General features: G+C 37.2%; 1 protein-coding gene and 1 long non-coding RNA gene across 5 annotated transcripts in view; one reads left to right on the forward strand and one right to left on the reverse strand.

The window, feature by feature from the left end:
* LOC115893199 overlaps positions 1 to 22,985 on the forward strand; it is a 55,224-nt gene that overhangs the window by 8,367 nt on the left and 23,872 nt on the right. The window lies entirely within an intron of this gene.
* Positions 7,346 to 22,985, reverse strand: part of FAM126B (family with sequence similarity 126 member B) — an 85,347-nt gene continuing 69,707 nt past the window's right edge. For 3 of the 4 annotated variants that reach the window (XM_010375488.2, XM_030916341.1, XM_030916340.1), the window contains 5 exons: positions 22,040 to 22,156; positions 21,440 to 21,527; positions 16,824 to 16,983; positions 15,929 to 16,096; positions 7,346 to 10,136 (listed from right to left, as the gene is read on the reverse strand). In XM_010375488.2, the coding sequence (XP_010373790.1) occupies positions 9,535 to 10,136; positions 15,929 to 16,096; positions 16,824 to 16,983; positions 21,440 to 21,527; positions 22,040 to 22,156 (1,135 nt within the window). In that variant the 3' untranslated portion in view covers positions 7,346 to 9,534. The remainder of the gene's footprint in view (positions 10,137 to 15,928; positions 16,097 to 16,823; positions 16,984 to 21,439; positions 21,528 to 22,039; positions 22,157 to 22,985) is intronic. The other variant, XM_010375489.2, reaches the window with a different exon arrangement.

A 22,985-nucleotide genomic window follows, 5' to 3' on the forward strand; every position in this document is an offset into this window, starting at 1 on the left:
AAATCATAACATAGTCATCAGCCTAACAAAGTTCTGTTTTCCTCCCATGCTACCTGGCAGCTTTTTTGTGTGGATGGGAAGGGTCATAGAAAAAACTGTCATATATTTTTAAGTTTTCTATTTTGGCAGTCTCTTCTGCTTTATTATGCTGTAAAATAGCTTTTCTCAACTGAGCTTCCTTACATGAACCACAAAAAGACTATTTTCTCATTTTCCCTCAGGATGGTTCACAAGAACCATTGTATATACATAGGAGAGAAGTCAACTTACAACTATGGATACTTAGGATGTTGGGGCTTCTTTCATGGATTTAGTTTGCCTATTAGCAATCTCGCTCTGTTGAGCTCCAGCCCCTCCCTTTCTTCCCATCCCTCACAGAGGGGCTGGTTTTCTGGGGTAGGTGTTTGGCAAGTGTACTAATAGTTGAGAACAATCAATGCAATTAAGCAGTATTATTATAATGTTTAAGTTCACAAGTACATTCGCCTGAGTGTCTTATGTTCAGTGTCAGCTCTTCCACTTACTAGCTCTGTGACTTTGGACAGCTGTACTTTACTTTTCTCATAAAAGAAGAATAGTACTTATCTAATGCTGTTGTATTGAGTATTAAATGAATTATTGCATTTTCTTTAAAGTGTTTAGAATAGTGCCTGGCACATCCTAAGCACCCAATGTTAGTTATTGTTTAATTCACATAGGAAGAATCTTTGTACCATAAAACACTGTGACTTACCTGGACAAGAGTTGTATGTGTAGGGATAGTGTGTATATGTGTGCATATATAAAGTGCCTCCACTATTCTATTAATATCACAATTATATTACAATACCTTAAAGGAAAATATTACTTTTCCCATTGTACTTTTTCTATATTTTCTTTTGTTTTGTTTTTGAGATGGAGTTTTGCTCTTGTCACCCAAGCTGGAGTGCAACGGCGCGATCTCGGTTCACTGCAACCTTCGCCCCCAGGTTCAAGTGATTCTCCTGCCTCAACTTTCCTAGTAGCTGCGATTACAGGCGCCTACCACCCTGCCCAGCTAATTTTTGTACTTTTAGTAGAGACGGGGTTTCACCATGTTGGCCAGGCTGATTTTGAACTCCTGACCTCAGGTGATCCACCCACCTTGGCCTCCCAAAGTGTTGGGATTACAGGCGTGAGCCACCACACCCGGCCCTTTTTCTGTATTTTGTAAATGAACAACCATTACATTTCTAATAAAGGGAAAAAATTGTAACTGTCAGCTTGTGAATCTCATCCTTACTAATGCAGATCCAGAGTCAAAAGAGAAAAACACAGTCTTGGTTCTGGATCTGCCAATCTTTGGATTAAGGGATAATAAATATCAAAAAGATAATGTACTTTGTTTGCTTGAATCTGAAATAAAATGGCAAATAAAGCTTTGACTCAGCAAGGAATAACAATCATAAAGAAAAAAGGCACAAAAGAGATTTTCCCAGAAAATGCATGTAAAGAAAGGGAAAGGAAAAAGGGCCTAGGGCTTAACCCTTGATTAAACCCATGTTCCAAACAAAGGCTAAAGTATCTTTAGGAAAGACAATGTGGGAAAGGCCAAAAAGTTTAATGATGAGAGAACTAACTGCAGGTAAGGGTGTGAAGAAACAAGCACCTTCATAAATTGTATTGTTAATTGTATCGTAATAATGTTGGTTCCTCTTTACAAGGACCCAGGAAAGAAAATATTTTAACATTAGAAATAGTTGTGCTTACCTGAGAAACTTGTTGAATCTTAAGGATATCTGAAAATTATGTAATTAATCTTACTTCTGTCTTTACATTTGGCTGCTTTAACGTTCAGTGCTAAATCTGTACCCCTACAATTAACTACAGAAATATATGGCACATGTTTTATGCATTAATTTCACACCTGCCTTTGTCTTGTTTCTCATTTTGTGGTGTTATATATAATTGTATATACTGCCTTAATGTAGTAGGGTATGATATAAGGGTTCAGATATACATAATTAAAATGGTACACTTTGAAAAAATATGAAAAGACCCTTTTAAGGTATAACATTTAGGTCACATAAAATCAACTCAGGGAAATCCAGTTAAAAGCCAAATAGAGCTGTATTTTTATACTGTACAAAAAATTTACACTCTTAATGTAACTAGATACATCTAAGGGTAAATTACACATCTCTCAAACACAGTATTTTAACATCTAAGATATGTTTCTGCATTGCAGACTGATACTGAATTTTATACATCTTTATTTACAATAACTTAAAATATTTTTTCATCTCTGGCAGATATTTACAAGGTCAACAGTGACTACATTTCACATTTCAACATCAACAGCATTAATCGGTTCAGTAAGACAGGATAATGGCTTACATGCACCAATAAATATGATCTTAAATTCACGGTTTTTTCTTCAGCTCTGAAAAAATGAAGGTTGTCACTAGTCCTAGGTTGAAAGGACATCACTCAGTACAAGTTGTAATTTCTATATACCTATCCTATTTAAATTTTCACCAGCACTATTCTCTAAATACTTGGGAAGTTTATACCAAGTTATAGGTTGATGCTGGTAAAAAAAAAAAAAAAAAAAAGCTGATGTGTACATTCCATATCCTTTTGAGAAGCAAACATATGAAAGTGAGATATTTCTTATTTACTTGTCCAGTGTGAAAGAGATCAGATTACATAATGCCAAAGTAGTAAAAATCCTTCAGAAATTATAGCTCAGGAGACCCAAATTATCACAAGAAAAACAGTGGGAAAATAATTTTTGCACCCTAAAAACTGTTTCACTTAACCAGTTAAACTGAATGTAAGGGCAGAATAATTTTAGAATAAGAATAAAAAAGATTCAATGTCAAGTAGATGAACTTATTACAAATATTTTTAAACATGGAGCATCTCTCTCTATTCAGTATGGATGATAAAACTTACAAACAAACCCCCCGCCCCCCCCACCAAACCCAAACCTGTATCAGTGATTGTTAGAAAGCTAATCCTCTCTTTCCAAGACAGCTGATCAGTATATTCATTACTTTTTAACTACTCCCTGCTATAAAAAACAATACATAAAACCTGTTTGGAATATTAATATGCAAATACATTTCATGATTTCCAAAAAAAATTATTTAACTTTTGAAATAAATTATTCAGTTCTTATTGGGCTATACATTTTAAAAAATGAATGTTTTAGCTTTTCTTAATCCAATCTGTTTTTCTGCAAAGAAAAAAACACTCAGAATGATCATGGACATATTTAACAAACTTTACCAGTTTAACCAATATTATACTTACAATAATTGCCACTGCCCTTTAAAATAGGTACATTTCCATAATGTCCCCCTAAATTTTACCTAAACGACCCATGATATTATACAATATACCAATTTTAGGAGTATCCCCCTTTTTATTCAATCCTGATGAGTAGGATTCTTAATTTAAGGAGACAAGAAACTGCTATGAGGAATAATGTTTAGACTTAGTCTTTAACGGGTACTTTTGCTGGAAGTGTGAAATATTGACATTTATTGACATAAGAAAACCTAAAATGGAATCTTGTAGCTACTGTAAATCTATTTTCCAGATGAGAATATTTTTAAGATACTTTATATGTTAAAGAGGCTTCATTCCTTAACAAGTACTTTAAAAATTATATTTGGTAGATACATTTTCTTTGGTAAATTTTGTAATCAATGAAGATGTAAAGAACTTCCTTTGATGTAATTAACACTGAGCTGTTTATACTCAAATACAGCAAACCATATTGGTATCAATTCTGTAACTGGGGATGAGTTGTCCAATTAAGTTCATTTCTTTGAAAATAAAAGGATTTCTTTATTAGACCTACTTCCAGATACACATTTTTAAAGAGACTTTTATACTTTAAGCTACACCTAATTCTGTTTTTTATAAAATCAATATTAAACATAATAGCAGACATCTGAATATGCCTTAATTTGTAAACATGATTAACACAATTTCTAAAAATCCAGAAGCAAAACATATACCCTACATTTCTGTACTATGCTGCCAGTTATTTCACATCATTCCCAGCTTTCTGCTAATTTCTATCCTGAATTGTTTGCTCTTACATATATTTCTCATAGGACTATGCCTAAGATTACAAAAATACTGAAAAGACTGAAGTTACTAAAATGTTGTACTTGTGTGGTCAGGTTCAGAAGAAATATGCCCACATGGGCAAGGAGGTTGGGTGGTGATGACTCCTCCATGAATAGTATTTTCTATATATGCTCAGTACCAGTATGATATACCTATTAGGTACACATAATGCAAGTAATACTAAAATTTGTCTTACATTATCAATATGACCACCGTGGCATGGAAAACTGTACCACTGTGATGACTCATAATTTTATTAGCATTGTTAACAGTTTTACACTGCATTCCATCTTCTCATAACCAGGCAAATATTCTAATTTCTAATTAGTTTTCAAACAGCTTGTTTCTAAAAACACTTTTAAAAAATTAAAGTATTACAAGTAAGTGTCTCAACCAACTTAGTGGTAAAACGACGACAATAATCATTCAACTTGAAAGATAAAAAGTCTCATGTTCAGACTGTTTAACATAGCCGTACATAGAAAAATTGCTCTAAAATTCTTACAGATTTTCTGATCATTGGCATGACCTGTTAAACTTTTTAAAGCTGAAAACAAATGTGTAACTGAAATACTGATTAAAAAAGAAAAACCCAAAACATACTTTGTAATCCAAGGTCAGAAACGGAGAGATATTCCTTGCCAGTGTTTGTAATAAATAGGGGACTACCCCTAAAGACAGGTACTACATTTTTTATTTACAAATGAACATGCAGAGATTTAAACGAGACAACTGATTGTCAACAACTGAAGTACTAAAAAATTGACTCCATTTCATTAAAATATTCACAAAAGTAGTGCAAACAAAACAATCTGAAGTTATTCTCAGTATTCCAGTGTCTAATAAACAATTTTAATTAATTTAAAGCTACTACCTGGAATTTGAGAATACAGACTGGAAATACTGAGCTTATATAGCTGAAACTACCGCATTTAAGACATTTTATATGGTATATACACACTTTAAATGACATCATGGTCACTGTTCCATTATGGAATCATAAGCTTCACACTATAAAACCTTTTTCAATCATAGAAGGAAATATTGCTTGCATTTGCTCTAAGCATAAGTAAGATTCAGTCTCTTTCTACATTAAGAATTAACGGAATCAAGTTTATTTAATCTTTACTTTGCAATACTCTATTGTGCAATATAATTAGCTTGCCACACTGGTGACTGAAAGCTGGCTGACTCAAAAATTACTTTAAAATAACTAGAAAACACTGATCAAAGCCATTTCATTGGGTTTATTTTACATTTAAATAAATCCCAACAAATGTATTCAACTATAAAATGGCAGCATACAACTGTTATGTGGCAGAAAATACGCATAAATTAGAATAATGTATTGATCCTTACATCTGTAGATATACTTAACATTTCCAACACTTCCCCATCTAGATTACTGTACATTTGGATTTAACACTTTTCTTAATGTGCTGTATTCACCAACTACTAGACCAGAACTATAAAGAAACTGCAAAAATGGAGTTAAAAACCCACTGCCTCCCCAAACCCACAGGAGACTGGGTTTGATTCTGGCTCTGCTTTAGTTATATGACCTTGATCACACCACAACCTCTGAGCTTCCGTTTCTTGAGGATGAATGTTGGGGTGAGGGAGTGGGAGACTAACTAGATTATCTCTAGGGTTTCTTCTTAGCACAGTTCTGATTCCATCATAAGCAGACAAAGAAAAGTGAATTGGAAAGGAATGGGAATGGTAAGGGGTAAAGGTAAGGGGATCAGGATTTTAAAATAACGATTTTCCCCTTAGCTTCTTAAAATATTTTCACATTTAAAAGTCTTCAGGCCAGGTGTGGTAGTTATGTCTATGATCCTAGCACTTTTGGGACGCCAGGTGGGTGGATCTCTTAAACCCAGGAGTTCAAGACCAGCCTGGGCAACATGGCAAAACCTCGTCTCTACTAAAAATACAAAAATTAGCCAGGCATGGTGGGGCATGCCTGGAGTTCCAGCTACTCCAGAGGCTGAGGTGGGAGGATCACCTGAGCCCAGGGAGGTCGAGGCTGCAGTGAGCCATGATAGTGCCACTACACTCCAGCCTGGAGGACAGAGTGAGACCTTGTCTCAAAAAATCAAATCTTCTGAGTTAACTATTCACTTTGCATTTTAGTTTGCGTTCCAGTAATTAGTGGCAGAGCAGAGCTCCCAAGCCTTCAGCTATTTCTTTGTATTCTTTTATCCAACTTGGCATACATGGCACCAACCTATTTGTTTTATTACAGAAAACAAGTATTTTCTCCCTAAATATCTTTTTCATAGATGGTTAGACTTATGGAAATTAGGAAATATACAACAAAAGCTTGTTTAAAAAGTATGAATATTGCTGGCATATATCTGTAACAGCTGTTGTATATCTGAAACAAACTATTTTAAATTAAATGCCAAAAATAATGCATGTTAAAATGCATAGTTGAAAACTTAGAAAATTTGACTCTCAGTTTGTTAAACTAACACCTTCCATTTTAACTAATAATAATTATTGCACAAGAAATCTGCTGTAAGACCCTGAATGCAAGGTTTAGACTAAACGGAATGTTTCTTCACTGAGGTCAACTCATATCACCTAAAAGAATAGAAAACAAATGTTACAGGGTCATAAAATGTTAATGTGTGTATGTATACATACAAGCATATATATATATATACACATACAGATAAATAAAATCCTCTAAGATAAACTTTTTATTTTTTTTGGAGACAGAGTCTTGCACTGTCGCCCAGGCTGAAATGCAGTGTCACGTTCTCAGCTCACTGCAACCTCCACCTCCTGGGTTCAAGCGATTCTCCTGCCTCAGCCTCCCGAGTAGCTGGAATTATAGGCGCCTGCCACCATGCCCTGCTCATTTTTTGTATTTTTAGTAGAGACAGGGTTTCGCCAGGCTGGTCTCGAACTCCTGACCTTGTGATTCGCCCACCTCAGCCTCCCAGAGTGCTGGGATTACAGGCATGAGCCACCGCGCCCGGCCATGATGAACATTTTTTAAAACCAATTTTTCAGGTATAACATAAGATTTCTAGCCAAAGGAAAATTTTGTTGTATTTATTGTAACTTTTGCTGTAATTTGATATTGTGTGGTATTTCTTTTGTGCTTTAAGTAAAATCATGCTAGATTTAGATGCCAATAAATGCACAATTTGAATTGAAAACAGTCTTTTTACCTCTCGGATAAAACCATAATTTATGCCATAAAGTGACTGACCTCCAGCCATAGCCAAGGTTTCACTTTCTAGGTAAGTATAATGCTCCTTTCCTTACATACCTGAAACTGCCTTTTTTAGTATGTTATAGACCTTTACAGCTCATTTATTTTGGCTATTTTTAAACTCCTTTCATTTATTTGACATCCCTTAAATTAAAAGAAAGGATATTTAAAATACAACTTTGTGATATATACATATACACACCATATATATATATATACACACACACACACACAAATCAATAAATTGTCTATTTATCAACTTTTAGCTTTACCCCGGACTTTGGCAACATTATACTAGTTCAGGTTCTAGTTTTCCATTTTCACATGAGCTGGAAAATGTTACAGACTACCAAATTCAAACAAGCATCTCATATAAAAAGAGTCTAACAGAAAGTCTCTTAGGGAAAAAAGAAAGTTCTTACAATAAAAATGGGAGCATTGCTAGGTGTGAAAAAAAAGGCATTTTTTTCTGTTATTTATCAAAATCTATTGTAATTTTAATGGTAGGGATAAAATTTTAACTTTTGTTAATTAGGAGAATACTTGCTTTCTATAAATTCAGTATATTTTTCTTAAACAATAATCAAGTAAAAACATCTAAATGTACAAAGCACTAATAGCTCTGATGTATTCTGTGGAAGGATAACTTACAACAGTTTAAGTCACAATACACTGATTTTTTTAAAACCCAATATATTCCCTTCTTTTTCAAACATCAGAGCCTGAGACCCAGAAGAGGTTATGATAAAATCTTATCCAACCAGATCAGAACTAAGAAAATTTTTTATACCAATAATGTTTTTGTAACCTCTTAGCAGTTACCAAATGCTACTTACATACATTCAACATCTAGCTTACTGGCATGATTTCAAAGTTTTATAAAAATGAGAAACTGCAGATATATGATTAGAAGGTACACAAATTGCATTACATTAAACACAAAGGCAGTGTGGTCCTTATAGGAGAAATCAAGGTCAGTACCCCCTGGTAGAAATGTTCTATAAAAATGTGTCACATTGAAGTATCAGTATCAGTGTTTTCAGCCAATTGTCTGTCCCTGATATATTTCCTTGGAGTATGTAATGTATCAGGACTTTAGGTTTCTTAATCCAAAATATCTGACTGAATTTAGGTACATCTAAAAAGCAGCTGAAAGGGTTTCTCTTATAGTCTGACATAACAAAGTAGATTGAGAAATCCCTCTCTTTACCTGAAGATGTACTGTTATACTTCAGCCATCAGCTCACAAAGGAAAAGAAAAAAAAGAATCAAAATCTCCTCTCACACACACAATCTCCACACAAGCTAAACAAAAACCACCCCTCCCCCCACAAAACCCCAGCACCAAAGTGTCAATCATTCCTGGGAAATAGAACATGCCCCTCAGATTCTGATTTGTTAGTTGGCCAAACTTGAAGGACAGAAATGACCTTATATGTCCTTGTGGGGAAGAGGGAAGACATGTTAATAATGACTATAGAGCCATTGAGAAAGTGCATTATCAATTACACAATCAACTTAGAGCCCTGTCCTCCAATGGAGGTGGTCACAACTTGATTTAAATGCCTCCGTAATTGAACATTTATGTCTTCGGGATAAAGGAGATGGGGGGGTGGAGAAAGAGCTACCCTCATTTTAATGAAAAAGTGCAGCAGTCTACCACCTTTCCCCATGCTTCTCCAGAAAATGATTGCACAGACTCAGAGAAGTCCAAAGTCATAGCAGAATCTCTGAGGCACTCCTGGTTGAGAGAAAAAAATATGATCCAGTAATCTTCATAGTTCTCTAGATGACGAGAACAAACCCGTTTTGTTTTGTTTTTAAACAAAAGCCAAAGAATCGTTTCATAGGGATCATATACACCATTTCCTCTAACATATCCTCAGTCTCACAGTGTTGAAATGGGACCGATCAGCCTACAATGGATTGCACATCACCCAAGGAGAAAGGAAGGCATGGAAAAGGCAAACATTTTATACTGCTTCACAAACACATTTACAAGGAATACGTGAAGATGTAGGAAAGAGGGATAAAGAAAACCTTATTGCTGTTTTGATACAAAATACAGTATGAAGATACCTAAACTAAATGAAATCTGATAACAGTGACCAATATTTTCACAATGTGGGATGAAGTGTCTTCTTGCACAATGAAATGTTCAGTTTAAAAGGTAAGCAGAAAGATGAGGGAGGATGTCAAAACTACACCTGGGATATTAGCTGCATATTGAAACTTGGGGATCGAGACTGCTTGGTTAAGGGGGCTCCTGGGCTGAGAAGCTCTTTACCTTCGCCAGCTTGACCTAGCCGGTCTTCCTGCAGACTGACAGTTGAGTATCGATTAGCATTCTTAGCTGCTAAATTAGTACCTCCCTCAGTGCCAACCCCAATGCTGGTACTTGCTTGACTGCCATTTACATAGTCAAATGATTTACTTGAAGAAGCACTGGCTGTCCGGATTAGACTTAAGCTATTGGTTTTTGGCACCACCTGGCCAGCAGGCAGGCTCAGGTGTTTCTTCATTGGTGTCAGCTCAACTGAATCTACACTAAGATCAGTTGGTTGCTGTACATACTGCTTGCGAACTACTGAATCTCGAGGGCTCTCACTGGATTTGATGGCAGAGGCTGTTTCTTTATCCTTGGCTGAACGCCCAGTTGCTACTTTCCTTAAGCTTCCCCTCTGAGAAGAGGAGGATGGTTTGGTCCCAATTGGCTGACTGCTGAGGGAAGCCCCTGATGAAAATCCTTCATCTGCATCATTCAGGTTTACAGACTCCTCTCCTCCATTTACACCCTCAGCACCTAAGAAAACAAATCAGACAGACTCAGCAATAGCTAAATTAAATGAGAAGCAGCTGTGAATAACAATACTGACCTTATCTCTTGGGTAATGCTTGCTATAGGTTGTCAATGGCCCTACTATCAACACTTCCCCTAAATAATTTAGGGGAAATCTTAATCTACACAGAATTCTACTATGCTCAAACATGTTAATTTAGCTTTATTTAGTCCAGTTTTTGTAAAACTATCCACAAACATATCTAGTATATTGTCAATATTTAGGCATGTAAAACAACTAGGTAAAATACAACAGTTAACATAAATTTTTATAATGCACTCTATCATTCTTTTTCTGAAATGACCATATCTACCTACTGGAAAAAAAAAACAACAACAACAACTTTGCCCCTCATACCTTCTTTAACCCACCATAAGATGTGCAAGAGACCCTCTTCTAATTCCGGTTACCCAGAATTATACCAAAAACTCATTTATGCTTACAGGCCAAACTCTTTTTAACTATAATAAAATTTATATTTACTCAGTAGTTGGTTAACTGCTTCTATATGGCTTTAGAACCTTTAACATGGAACTAGCAATTTTTAAAAATAACTCAAAACTATATTGCTTCTGTAACTTCACAGTCATATTTTATGGCCTTTTCTACTCACTGGTTTCCATATTTTGATCAATTAATGTGAAGAAAATATTATCAGAGAGCAGTGGTAGGGAACCAGCAGAGGTATTTAAGAAGGATTTATATTTTCTATATCATATGTTTTGATAATATTTTATGTAATTATTCTGTAATATTTTAGATTCTTAGTATTGAGATGTCATAATCACAAAATACTATAGTGTCCCATCACATTTCGTTTCATGCAGAAACTGCAGTTAACAAAATAATTTTTTTTTTTTTTTTTTTTTTTTTGAGACAGAGTCTCACTCTGTCACCCAGACTGGAGTGCAGTGGCACGATCTTCAGCTCACTGCAACCTCTGCCTCCCTGGTTCAAGTAATTCTCCTGCCTCACCCTCCCGAGTAGCTAGGATTACAGGCGTGCACCACCACGCCCAGCTAATTTTTGTATTTTTAGTAGAGATGGGGTTTCACCATGTTGGCCAGGCTGGTCTCCAACTCCTGACCTCAAGTGATCTGCCCACTTCAGCCTCCCAAAGTGCTGGGATTACAGGCGTGAGCCACCTCTCCCGGCCAACAACAGAATTCTTATCTTGGGTTTTTGTGGGAAGAAGAGAAGAATATATAATATATTGAGCTTGCAGTTTACAGAAAGCCACTTCTCTTACTGAGAGTATGATCAACATTCTCTTAGAAAGTAATACATTTGCTTCTTTCAGTAACTCGTATTGGCTTGCTACCTCATTAAATACATTTTCCAGACTGCCATAAAGTTTAATCTGAATCTACAAAACAGATATCAACATTACAGGTAAGGTAAAAATGTTAGGAAAGAATCTAAACAAATATTAGAGATACAGGTTACCTAAGCAAAATATATACAAAATATTTAAACACAATCTTTTATTTAACATAGTACCTGGAAAAATAAACTATTTACTTAGCTACATTTACTCATATGGATTATTTTCTTCCTTCTAAAGAATGAAATAAGCTATCCTTAAAGCAAAAGGCACCTTATTATATCCAGCAGTTTAATAATCTTTAATCATCATGCAAAGCCATATGAAAATGCATTTGCTAAGAACAGTAGCAGCTGACACCACTTCTCTCAACCTCTTCAAAAGAACTGTATATAATGTACTTTTATAATATACCTCAAAATAAAAACTTTATATTCATATGACACATTTTAGTAATTTACTTACAATTAGTATAAAGAACTCCAAAATGCCCAAGGAAGGATAGTTATTGGGTCAGAATTAATATTAGTGATATAAAACTGGGAGTGAACAGAAATGTATCATTAGGTATATTTATTAGGAAAGGAGACTGAGAGACTTAGTGCTAGCTTCTGAATCTTGCTACATGCAGATCTGATGCCCAAGCAATATGGCCATAAAAAAGATGATAACATAAAAGCCACCATGCAAGAGAATCTATTGATATTTTATATACTAAGAAATGCTTAGTATATATAATGGAATACTGATTATACTTTAATCACAGGTATTGTCTTCAGTTTAGTAATAATTTTAAAAAACATTTGTTTATTTTTATTATATATTTTTTGAGACAAGGTCTCACTCTGTTGCACAGGCTGGAGTGCAGTGGCATGATCACAGCCCACAGTAGCCTCAACCTCCCAGGCTCAAGTGATCCTCCCACCTCAGCCTCTCAAGTAGCTGGGACTACAGGCATGGGCCACCATGCTTGGCTAATTTTTGTATATTTTGTAGAGACGGGGGTTTTGCCATGTTGCCCAGGCTGGTGTCGAACCCTTGGGCTCAAGCAATCCACCTGCCTGGGCCTCCCAAAGTGCTGGGATTATAGGCATGAGCCATCGTGCCTGGCCAGTTTAGTAATAATCTTAACTCCAGCTTTAAAAGTCACAAATAGAATGTACTCGACATCAGGAGAAAAGTAGGTGATGGGCTTATATTGTCTCTTCAATTTCAACATGTAATAAACCCAATTTTAATTGTAAAATTATTTAAAACCATCATAGCAGAAAACTAGTCAATAATCTATGTTAATCCAAAAGCTTCAGCAGAGTTCAGAATTACCAAAACTTTTCATAGGTTTTAGTAATTTCCTTTCTTCTGTTTGGTGGGGTATGGTGGCTGACACCTGTAATCCCAACATTTTGGGAAGCCAAAACAGGCAGATCCCTTGAGTTGAGGAGTTTGAGACCAGCCTGGGCAAATAGCAAGATCCTATCTCCATAAAAAGTTAAAAAATTAGTCAGATGTGATGGCACCCACCTATAGTCCCAGCTACTGAGAAGGCAGAGGTGGGAGGATCACTTAAGTCCAGGAATTCGAGGTGGTAGTAAGCTATGAATCTTAAGGAGGCTGGGTGCAGTGCATCCCACCTGGGGAGGCCAAGACAGGAGGAGTGCTTGAGCCTGGGAGTTTGAGACTAGTCCGTACAACATAGCAAGACCCCATCTCTACAAACAATTTAAAAATTAACTGGGCATGGTGACATGCCTGTTGTCCTAGCTACTGAGAAGGGTGAGGCCAGAGGTTTGCTGGAGCCCAGGAGTTTGAGGTTACAGTGAGCTATGACTGTGCGACTACACTCCAGCCTGGGCAACAGAGTGAGACCATCTGGGGATCGAGAAGAAACCCTCAAGAAAGAAAAAGGCAACTGTGTCTCAAAACATTTTTCCTTTGTAATTTTCTCCAAAGGTGATAACAATACATTCCTGGTCCGAAGAGGAGACATCTGAAATTGATTTTTTTTCTTTTTTTTTTTTTATTCCTTTTTGTATTTACATTGAACCCCAAGAAGCTATGAAATGGATTTTTAATGAACATTTCTATTCATGGCTGACTTTACCTATACATTTGGCTTCTGTTAATATTGATTTAAAACTACAAATAGGCCAGGGTGGTGGCTCATGCCTGTAATCCCAGCACCCTGGGAGGCTGAGGTGGGCAGACTGCTTGAGCCCAGGAGTTTGAGACCAGCCTAGGCAACATGGCAAAACCACATCTCTACTAAAAATACAAAAAACTAGCCGGCTGTGGTGGCATGCCTGTAGTCCTAGCTATTCCAGAGGCTGAGGAGGGAGGATCACTTGAGCCCAGGAAGTTGAGGCTACAGTGAGCCTTGATTGTGCCACTGTACTCCTGCCTGGGTGATGTGAGTGAGATCCTGCCTCAAAAAAATAAATAAATAAAACTACAAACAATCTGGATTAAAAGGTAAAATAAGGAAATATTCGGCCAGGCGCGGTGGCTCATGCCTGTAATCCCAGCACTTTGGGAGGCCGAGACGGGTAGATCACAAGGTCAGGAGATCGAGACCATCCTGGCTAACCTGGTGAAACCCCATCTCTACTAAAAAATACAAAAAACTAGCCAGGTGAGGTGGCGGGCACCTATAGTCCCAGCTACTCGGGAGGCTGAGGCAGGAGAATGGCGTGAACCCAAAAGGCGGAGCTTGCAGTGAGGTGAGATCCGGCCACTGCACTCCAGTTTGGGCGACAGAGCGAGACTCCGTCTCAAAAAAAAAGGAAACATTCCTCTTTCCTTGTGACTACACCTTCTCCCTCCCTCCCCCAAATTGAAATTTTACCAGTGATAGATATTAAAATAGGATATTTTAATATTTTATAGGATATTAAAAAGGAACTACTATTTTGGTTCATTTGTTTCAAAGTGTATGACTTGATGTATTTGAAGGAATGCTTCAACCTAATCCTACACTTTCTGGAATTTGAGCAACTGTTGATTAACATGGTACTATATTTAGCATAAATACTTCCAATATTCTAGCAATAGTAGTAGATAAATATCAAGTGGCTCAGTCATTCAAGAATGTTCAGTTTAGGCCAACTCTAGGTTCCACATCTATTCATCATCTTATTGTTACATGTTTATACAAGATAAAACTTACTCCTAGGGATAATGTAATAAGATACAGGGAATAAAGGGAAGGCTGCATCTTTCAGAGCCATTTAAAGGATCTCTCAAACAGCATCAACTTTTTTGGGTCCCTGGGTCATGCACATGCAACACTGTTAAATGAAATAAGGTCAATCTGGGTAAATGGGCAAGGGAACAGAGGGTAGATTTAGATTCTTACTGAGCATGCTCAAATTTCTAATGCACCAAAGAGCAAGAGAGTTCCCTATGGTGGAAATTAACTGCTTTATGTATGTTTGGTCTTTAAGTAAAAATATATAACCTCATTTAAAGCTACTTGCTTGATTTAATAAATAAGTATAAAGGATCCACAGTAGCAATACATTAAATAACTTTTTAAAAACTGGCTACAGTTCCCTCCTTTACAAAGCTAATTCCTATGGCATTACATGCAAAACAGCAAGTAAATACTTTCCCAACAAAGAGAAGCATTCTTTTGCAGATGGGGGTTCGAGGGAAGGGTATTTAAAAACCCCTCCATGTTGTGATACCTACATTATAGAAATAAGGCTCTACTAGGATATCTGACCTCTAAATATAATAATACATTTTAATTCCATTGAATTTAATACCACCATTATTTACAATAAATTGTAAAACGTACTGTGCATCAGGATAGCACATTTATAGAAGGTGTCAGTAGTTTACTAGTTAGACCTAAGCAACTTAATCTACAGATGATAAAGCCAATGAACATCAGCATACTTGGTCAAAGAGCTAAGAAATTCTTCATTGAACACCACAGAATTACACATAAACCAGCTGGCTCCACTTCAATATCTTAAAGATAATATGCTAATGTTTTAAAACTCTCTTCAAAAATTTTAAAGAATAAATTATTGTATAATTAAAATCATTCATATTGATGAATAAGGCTCATGTCCACTGGGTGCATTTTTCTTTCCTAATGTTAGAATAAACATGCTCAGTAATAAAAAAAATTCCAAGCATTTGCAGACCTTTTGGAGACAGGACCCTGCCTTGTTAGTAGCCATGCCAAGCTGTTCCTTGATTACACAGGATGCAGACTTCAGACCAGAACAAATGGTAACTAAAGATTGCACCTGATCTGGTGCTATGCATATGAGGAGGGAGGGTGCTTTGCAAGGAGAAGCTAATACACCCTGGGGTACTGGAAACACACATTAGAATGGAAAGATGCTCTGCTTGGGGATAGAGAGCCAGGATCCTTCTCCAGCAACTGCCTCACTGACTTCTGCCTCCTCATCTCTGTCCTACCCTCTGTTGTGGCTGTTGCTGAGTTGGGCTCGGGTGAGCCATGCTCAGGGGTCCTGCGCACCAGCACCTCCCCCTCTTGCACACGTTTGATCCCTAGGTCAGTGGAGCCGTGTTGGATCGGGGAGCCAGGAATACTCGAGTCAGCCTCGTTTGAGAAGTCAAAGCCATCTGGGATTCAACATATAAAATTTTAGTGCTTTTATGCTGCTCTATTATTTTCTGAGCATTTTGACCCAGGCAGATAAGAAAATGTATATATGGATATGATATAAACACAAACACTATTTATATAGTTACATGTGTGTGCACAGCATGCACACACATAAGGCAGCAGATGAACAATGTGAGGTTCGCAAATGAATTAAGACAGAAAAATCAGGATCATTAAAATGGCAGTATCTCTTAGGCAAGACAGCTTGACTATTCAAGTACCATGTGTATGAAATACTGCTGGATTCAGCACTTACAAAAAAAGGAAAGGCAAAGATAAAAATCCAAAATCAAGAATAAATCATTTTATGAATAGCTTGCATTATACTGTTAGTTTGGCCAGTTATATAGTTTTTCCCACAGTGCTCATACGTGCACCTTTTTTTTTCCAGTATGGTAACAAGATTAAAGCAACTTCTTTCCTATTTTTCTTATTTAGTTCAAAAAAAGACAAAAATTAACCTCATCTTATTTTGTTTTAATCTTCATATAGCAATCTAAACATCTATTTTATAAATACATATTAAAATAACTTTAGACATTTAGTCACATTTCTAGTGATATTTTTAACAAAAAAAAATGTACTTTACACAGGGTCTTTTAATATCATGTGCTAAGACAGTCTGTAAAAACAGTGACAAATTTAATTGACTCCATGTGTGGACTATGGGGATTTTGTACTCACCTTCTCTTCTCCATCTATGACGACGGATTGAAGCTGTTGTAATTGCAGTCCGAGAAATCCTCGGCACTGTTGGAGTGACTTCAACTTTAAGGACTTTCTGGCCTTCTTGTGTAGAATCAGGAGCATCAAATGGTAATGAGTTTTTCATGGCATTGGCAACCTAAAATGATAATATAAGTCTATACAAGTTTACAATCAATATGCAGTTTTTGTTTATACTGCATGTGTCCATAACTTTTGAATATGTATTTAAAATTTGCATTATAATGTTTAATAAATGTATCTTTGTTGTTCTGTATTCTTTTAAGCAGGCTTTTCAAATGAGAATTTCTAAAATATGAGTCACATACCCCAATGATGCCTTAAAATTATTGACTTTCAAAGACAAAAAGCATGCCAAAGAAAGAATTAACATGTAAACTCTGATTATGAGACAATTTAGAATTGTCTGATTCTTCAGATAAATAACATGCAAAATTTAATCTCTGATAAAACATTAGGATGTTCTCCACTCTTCTGTTTACATGAGGAGAAATGTTCGCTAAATACTTCTGGCATTTTGTCCTACCATTTTCTGCTCCCTGAAGAGGAAAGTGACATAACTGGTAATTGCCATTTGACTGATCCATGTTTCCTAACTGGGTTGTACTAATCTAGCAAAAATCTTGAGCTAAAGGATTGTCTTGCTCCTTCCCTCTCTACTTGGACAAGCCCACGTGGAATTAAGCAGCCTGGATGGGTGTGCCTGATCTGCTCACTCAAACATTCTTGCCAGTGGGCTGTTCCAAGGTCTAGATGTGGAGGAAAGTCTTTCAATTTAGCTTTTAACAGTAATGAAAATACTTGTTCCCCATATACCAACTATTTTTCTGTTTATCATATGGCTCTAGATTTGAATAGGGAAAAAGGTTATTATTATTGTGTCCCTCAGAGACCATGGACAATAAAGGAATACTGTAACTAGAGTTACTAATCTCTTTACCTGTATTGCCTTGGAAATGCCACCTCTACTTAATTTACAAGATTGTTGAAAGGATCAACTATTAAAGAGTTTCATAAGTTCACGGTACTACTATGATGATGTAATTTTTAAATCTTTTTATCCATTTGTTTTAATATAACTCTTAGGGTAAGATTAGGAAACAAATGAGAATTCAAATGGAGAATTACTGCAAATGCTACCTCGATAAATTTATATTTAGCTTAAAATATTTTTTTTTTTTTTTTTTTTTTTGAGACAGAGTCTTGCTCTGTCACCCAGGCTGGAGTGCAGTGGCCGGATCTCGGCTCACTGCAAGCTCCGCCTCCCGGGCTCCCGCCATTCTCCTGCCTCAGCCTCCCAAGTAGCTGGGACTACAGGCGCCCGCCGCCACGCCCGGCTAATTTTTTGCGTTTTTAGTAGAGACGGGGTTTCACCGTGTTAGCCAGGATGGTCTCGATGTCCTGACCTCGTGATCCGCCCGTCTCGGCCTCCCAAAGTGCTGGGATTACAGGCGTGAGCCACTGCGCCCGGCGCTTAAAATATTTTTAAAATGATATAAATAAAATGGCTTTTAAAAAGCTGAGCCAGGCAAGGTGGCTCATGCCTGTAATCCCACCACTTTGAGAGGCTGAAGCAGGCAGATCACTTGAGTCCAGGAATTTGAGACCAGCCTGGGCAACAAGGTGAGACCTCGTCTCCACAAAAAAATACAAAAATTTGCCAGGTGTGCTGGTATGCACCTGTAGTCCCACCTACTCAGGAGGCTGAGGCAGGAGGACCACTTGAGCCCAGAAGGTGCAGGTTACAGTGAACTGTCATCACACCACTGCACTCCAGCATGGGTGACACAGTGAGACCCTGTCTCAAAAAATAATAGTGATTTTTTGAAACAATGAAATAAAAAGCTGTATTCTTACAATGCTGCAAGTAGAAAATAGTATTTTTAAGAATACTGTTATCAAAATACTACAAAAAGCTTAGGAAATTGGAAAGGAATAAAAATTCACAGTCAAATCACCTAGACAACTATTATAGCATTTTATATGTTTCCTCTGTCCTGTCTAGATCTAAAAAATAGTTGTATGCTGTTTTTCTACCTCATACAAGCTAGCACTTCCCTTTAATATAAAACCTCATATATATAATCTCATCAAGTAAATATTATGTAACTTAAATCATTTTCTGCTGTGGGACATTTAGACTGTTTTTATTCCTTTGCAATTAGAAATAAAACTGCAATGTTGTGCTTATAATACATTGTCTTCGGTATTTATAATTTCGGTATTAAATTTAAGTTTAGTTTCCTGGAATACATTGCTAGACATGGGATAGAAGGCCAAAGAAATAAACACACATTACCAAACTGCTTCTTCAGGGGATATTCAGAGTTGTTTCATACTACCACTATAACATAAAGAATGCCTTCCTCACTCCACTACTGGATATTTACATTTGTTGTTTTGTTTTTGAAACAAGGTCTTGCTCTGTCACCCAGGCTAGAGTGCAGCAGCATGATCTCAGCCCATTGCAACCTCTGCCTCCCAGGTTCAAGCAATTCTCATGCCTCAGCCTCCCAAGCAGCTGGAATTACTGGCATGCGCCACCACACCCAGCTAATTTTTTTTTTTTTTTTCAGATGGGGCCTCACTCTGTCGCCCAGGCTGAAGAGCAATGGCACAATCTTGGCTCACTGCAACCTCCACCTCCCGGGTTTAAGCAATTCTCTGCCTCAGCCTCCCGATTAGCTGGGATTACCAGGCGCCCACCACCATGCCCGGCTAATTTTTTTAATTTTTTGTAGAGATGGGGTTTTACCATCTTGGACAGTCTGGTCTTGAACTGCTGACCTCGTCATCCATCAGCCTTGGCCTCCCCAAAGTGCTGGGATTACAGGTGTGAGCCACAGCGCCTGGCCTTAAATTTTGTATTTTTTTGTAGAGACGGGGTTTTGCCACGCTGGCCAGGCTGGTCTTGAACTTGTGGCCTCAGGTGATCCACCCGCCTCAGCCTCCCAAAGTGCTGTGATTACAGGTGTGAGCTGCCGCACCCAGCCTTACATTAGTTTTTTAATTGATCACTTACCATTTGGAGATTTGTTTATTTTGTGGGAGAGTACAATATCTTTTTTTTTTTTTTTTTTGAGGCGGAGTCTCGCTCTGTCGCCCGGACTGGAGTGCAGTGGCCAGATCTCAGCTCACTGCAAGCTCCGCCTCCCGGGTTTACGCCATTCTCCTGCCTCAGCCTCCCGAGTAGCTGGGACTACAGGCGCCCGCCACCTCGCCCGGCTAGTTTTTTTGTATTTTTAGTAGAGACGGGGTTTCACCGTGCTAGCCAGGATGGTCTCGATCTCCTGACCTCGTGATCCACCCGTCTCGGCCTCCCAAAGTGCTGGGATTACAGGCTTGAGCCACCGCGCCCGGCCAAGATCTTTTTACATAGAATGAAATATTAATTTGCTTATTCATATCATGACTGCTGAAAATATGTTTCTCAGTTTGTACCCTGCATATATTAATTTTGCTTTTAAAAAACCTGATGGAGGCCAGGCGCGGTGGCTCACGCCTGTAATCCCAGCATTCTGGGAGGCCGAGGCAGGCAGATCACTTGAGATCAGGATTTTTCAAGACCAGCCTGGTCAACATAGTGAAACTCTGTCTCTACTAAAAATACAAAACTTCACTTTGGGAGGCCAAGGTGAGTGGATCACGAGGTCAAGAGATTGAGACCATCCTGGCTAATACAGTGAAACCCTATCTCTACTAAAAATATAAAAAATTAGCCAGGTGTGGTTGCACGCGCCTGTAGTCCCAGCTACTCGGGAGGCTGAGATAGGAGAATCGCTTGAACCCAGGAGGCGGAGGTTGCAGTGAGCTGAGATCGCGCAAATGCACTCCAGCATAGGTGACAGAGTGAGACTCTGTCTCAAAAAAAAAAAAAAAAAAAAAAAAAAATCACCTGGGCATGGTGGTGCCTACAATCCCAGCTACTTGGGAGGCTGAGATGGAAGGATCGCTTGAACCCATAAGGCAGAGGTTGCAGTAAGCCAAGATCGCACCACTGCACTCCAGTCTGGGTGGCAGAGACAGACTTCATATCAAAAACAAAATAAAAATAAAAAATAAATTTTAAAAAACTGATGGAATAGGCTGGGTGTGGTGTCACACATCTTTAATCCCAGCACTCTGGGAGGCTGGGGACAGCCTTGGCCACACAGAAAGACCCTGTCTCTACAAAAAAATATAAAACAAGGAACAAAAAAAACCCCAAAAACCTAATGGCTTAGAATTCAGGTGTTTATGTGGGGGCTGGAAGGTGGGAATCAAACTTATTTTAGTGACTTGTCCTATTATTTATGCTTAGAAAGTCTTCCCTTCTCTAGAAATCTGAATATTTAGAACCTTTTCTTCTCTCTTAAAGGATTTCAAAACATTTAATTATTCACTTTATCTGAACTTTATTTTGGTACTGGAAGGTGGAAAGGACCTAAACCTATTTTGTTTTTTCTCTAACAGTTAACCAACTGTTACCATGGAATAAAATTTTTCCCCTAATTATTTGGATTGCCTTACATTTTTAAACTAGTACCTTTTTAAGGCACAAGTATATTTAATAAAGAGTAAAGATAATAACTTACCAATAGTGGTTGAGAAAAAAGCTCTAGCTGGGCTCTATAAATGATATCATCAAGAACTTCCTGGCCAAGGTCCCACTGTCCATTATACCTATAAAGAAGATCATTTACTCTCCTGAGCAAATATCTAATCTTCAGCACAACTTTTTAAATTGTTCCAAGTCCTATTTTGGTTGTGAAGCAAAACTTTCATACCAAGTGTTATGTCATTTCATTTGTGAACTATCCCACTTTTGGTTATAAAAACAAAACAGATTTTAAATACTATGTTTACAAATGTTTCTTCACAGAAACTGGTTTTTATTACATGCTGATATTTAGAGTAATCTGTTTAATGCATTCATGAAAACCTGGGTTATGAACTATGTACAGATAGTTTTTCATACAGAAAATCTGACAATTTCTAGACTCCAATTTTAATGACTAGTTATGTTATATTTTGGCTATTTTAAAAGTACTAAAAGGAAACCATATTAGAAAAAGAAGATAAGCCCATCATGGAACAAAAGATTCAGTACTGTGTCTGATAAGGAAGAAAGAGAAATTTTCAAAGTTTCTAAACATTAGGAAGAATTCATACAATTTTATATTCCACCTACTTACATGGCATAATACACCCCTGTGAGAAGCTGCACCATAAATTCAGGATCCAATACTATTCGACCACAGAGTTCTTTCCAATGTTTTTCATGTTGCCGTGGAAACCCACTCACACAAACCCTAGGAAAATACACTATTTAACATGTGATTTCCAGATTCCTTAAATAAAATAGTTTTTGTTTTCCTAAGTTCATTTATTCAATTTATTCATTCCTCAAGTATTTACTGAGTGCCTGTTATATACCAGTCATTGTTCTGGGCCTAGGCATACAGTTGTGAACAGGTGAAAGATAAAAAATAAAAATGAAATCTGTGCTCTCATAAAGCACTCATTCTAGTGGACTGCCCATAAAAGCAACTTTTCTAAAATAGCTAACCCTCTCTTTCACAATCATCCTTCTTTCTCTTCACACACATACACACACAAATGTCTAACTTTCACTCAACCCAAATTGTATCAGGGTGAATTAATGGGAAGTATAGAAATCTCAAAAGGACATTTCAAAATACTGTTGTCTGAGGCCATTTTTAAACAAAGAACTATAAACAACTCCCTAACATCCATTCCATCTCACTAAGTGATGCTTCCAAAAAAGTTATGCTTGATAATGATCAACAGTTGTAATATACTACATTATTTAATCGATCAATTTAGTAAAATAATTTTAATAGTAAGTCCAGAAGACATTTTTTAGTGTTTAGTGCCTTATGGTCTTGGGAAATTTTTTAAAAATTCTGTTTATAAATTTTTTGTAGCAGAGATATACAATAAAAGACCTGCTATTTAAAAACAGCATTATACGGCCAGGCACGGTGGCTCATGCCTGTAATCCCTGCACTTTGGGAAGCCAAGACAGGTGGATCATGAGGTCAGGAGATCGAAACCATCCTGGCTAATACGGTGAAACTCCATCTCTACTAAAAATATAAAAAAAAAATCAGCCGGGCA

This window comes from Rhinopithecus roxellana, chromosome 14 (assembly GCF_007565055.1).
Source record: "Rhinopithecus roxellana isolate Shanxi Qingling chromosome 14, ASM756505v1, whole genome shotgun sequence".
Taxonomy (NCBI): Eukaryota; Metazoa; Chordata; class Mammalia; order Primates; family Cercopithecidae; genus Rhinopithecus; species Rhinopithecus roxellana.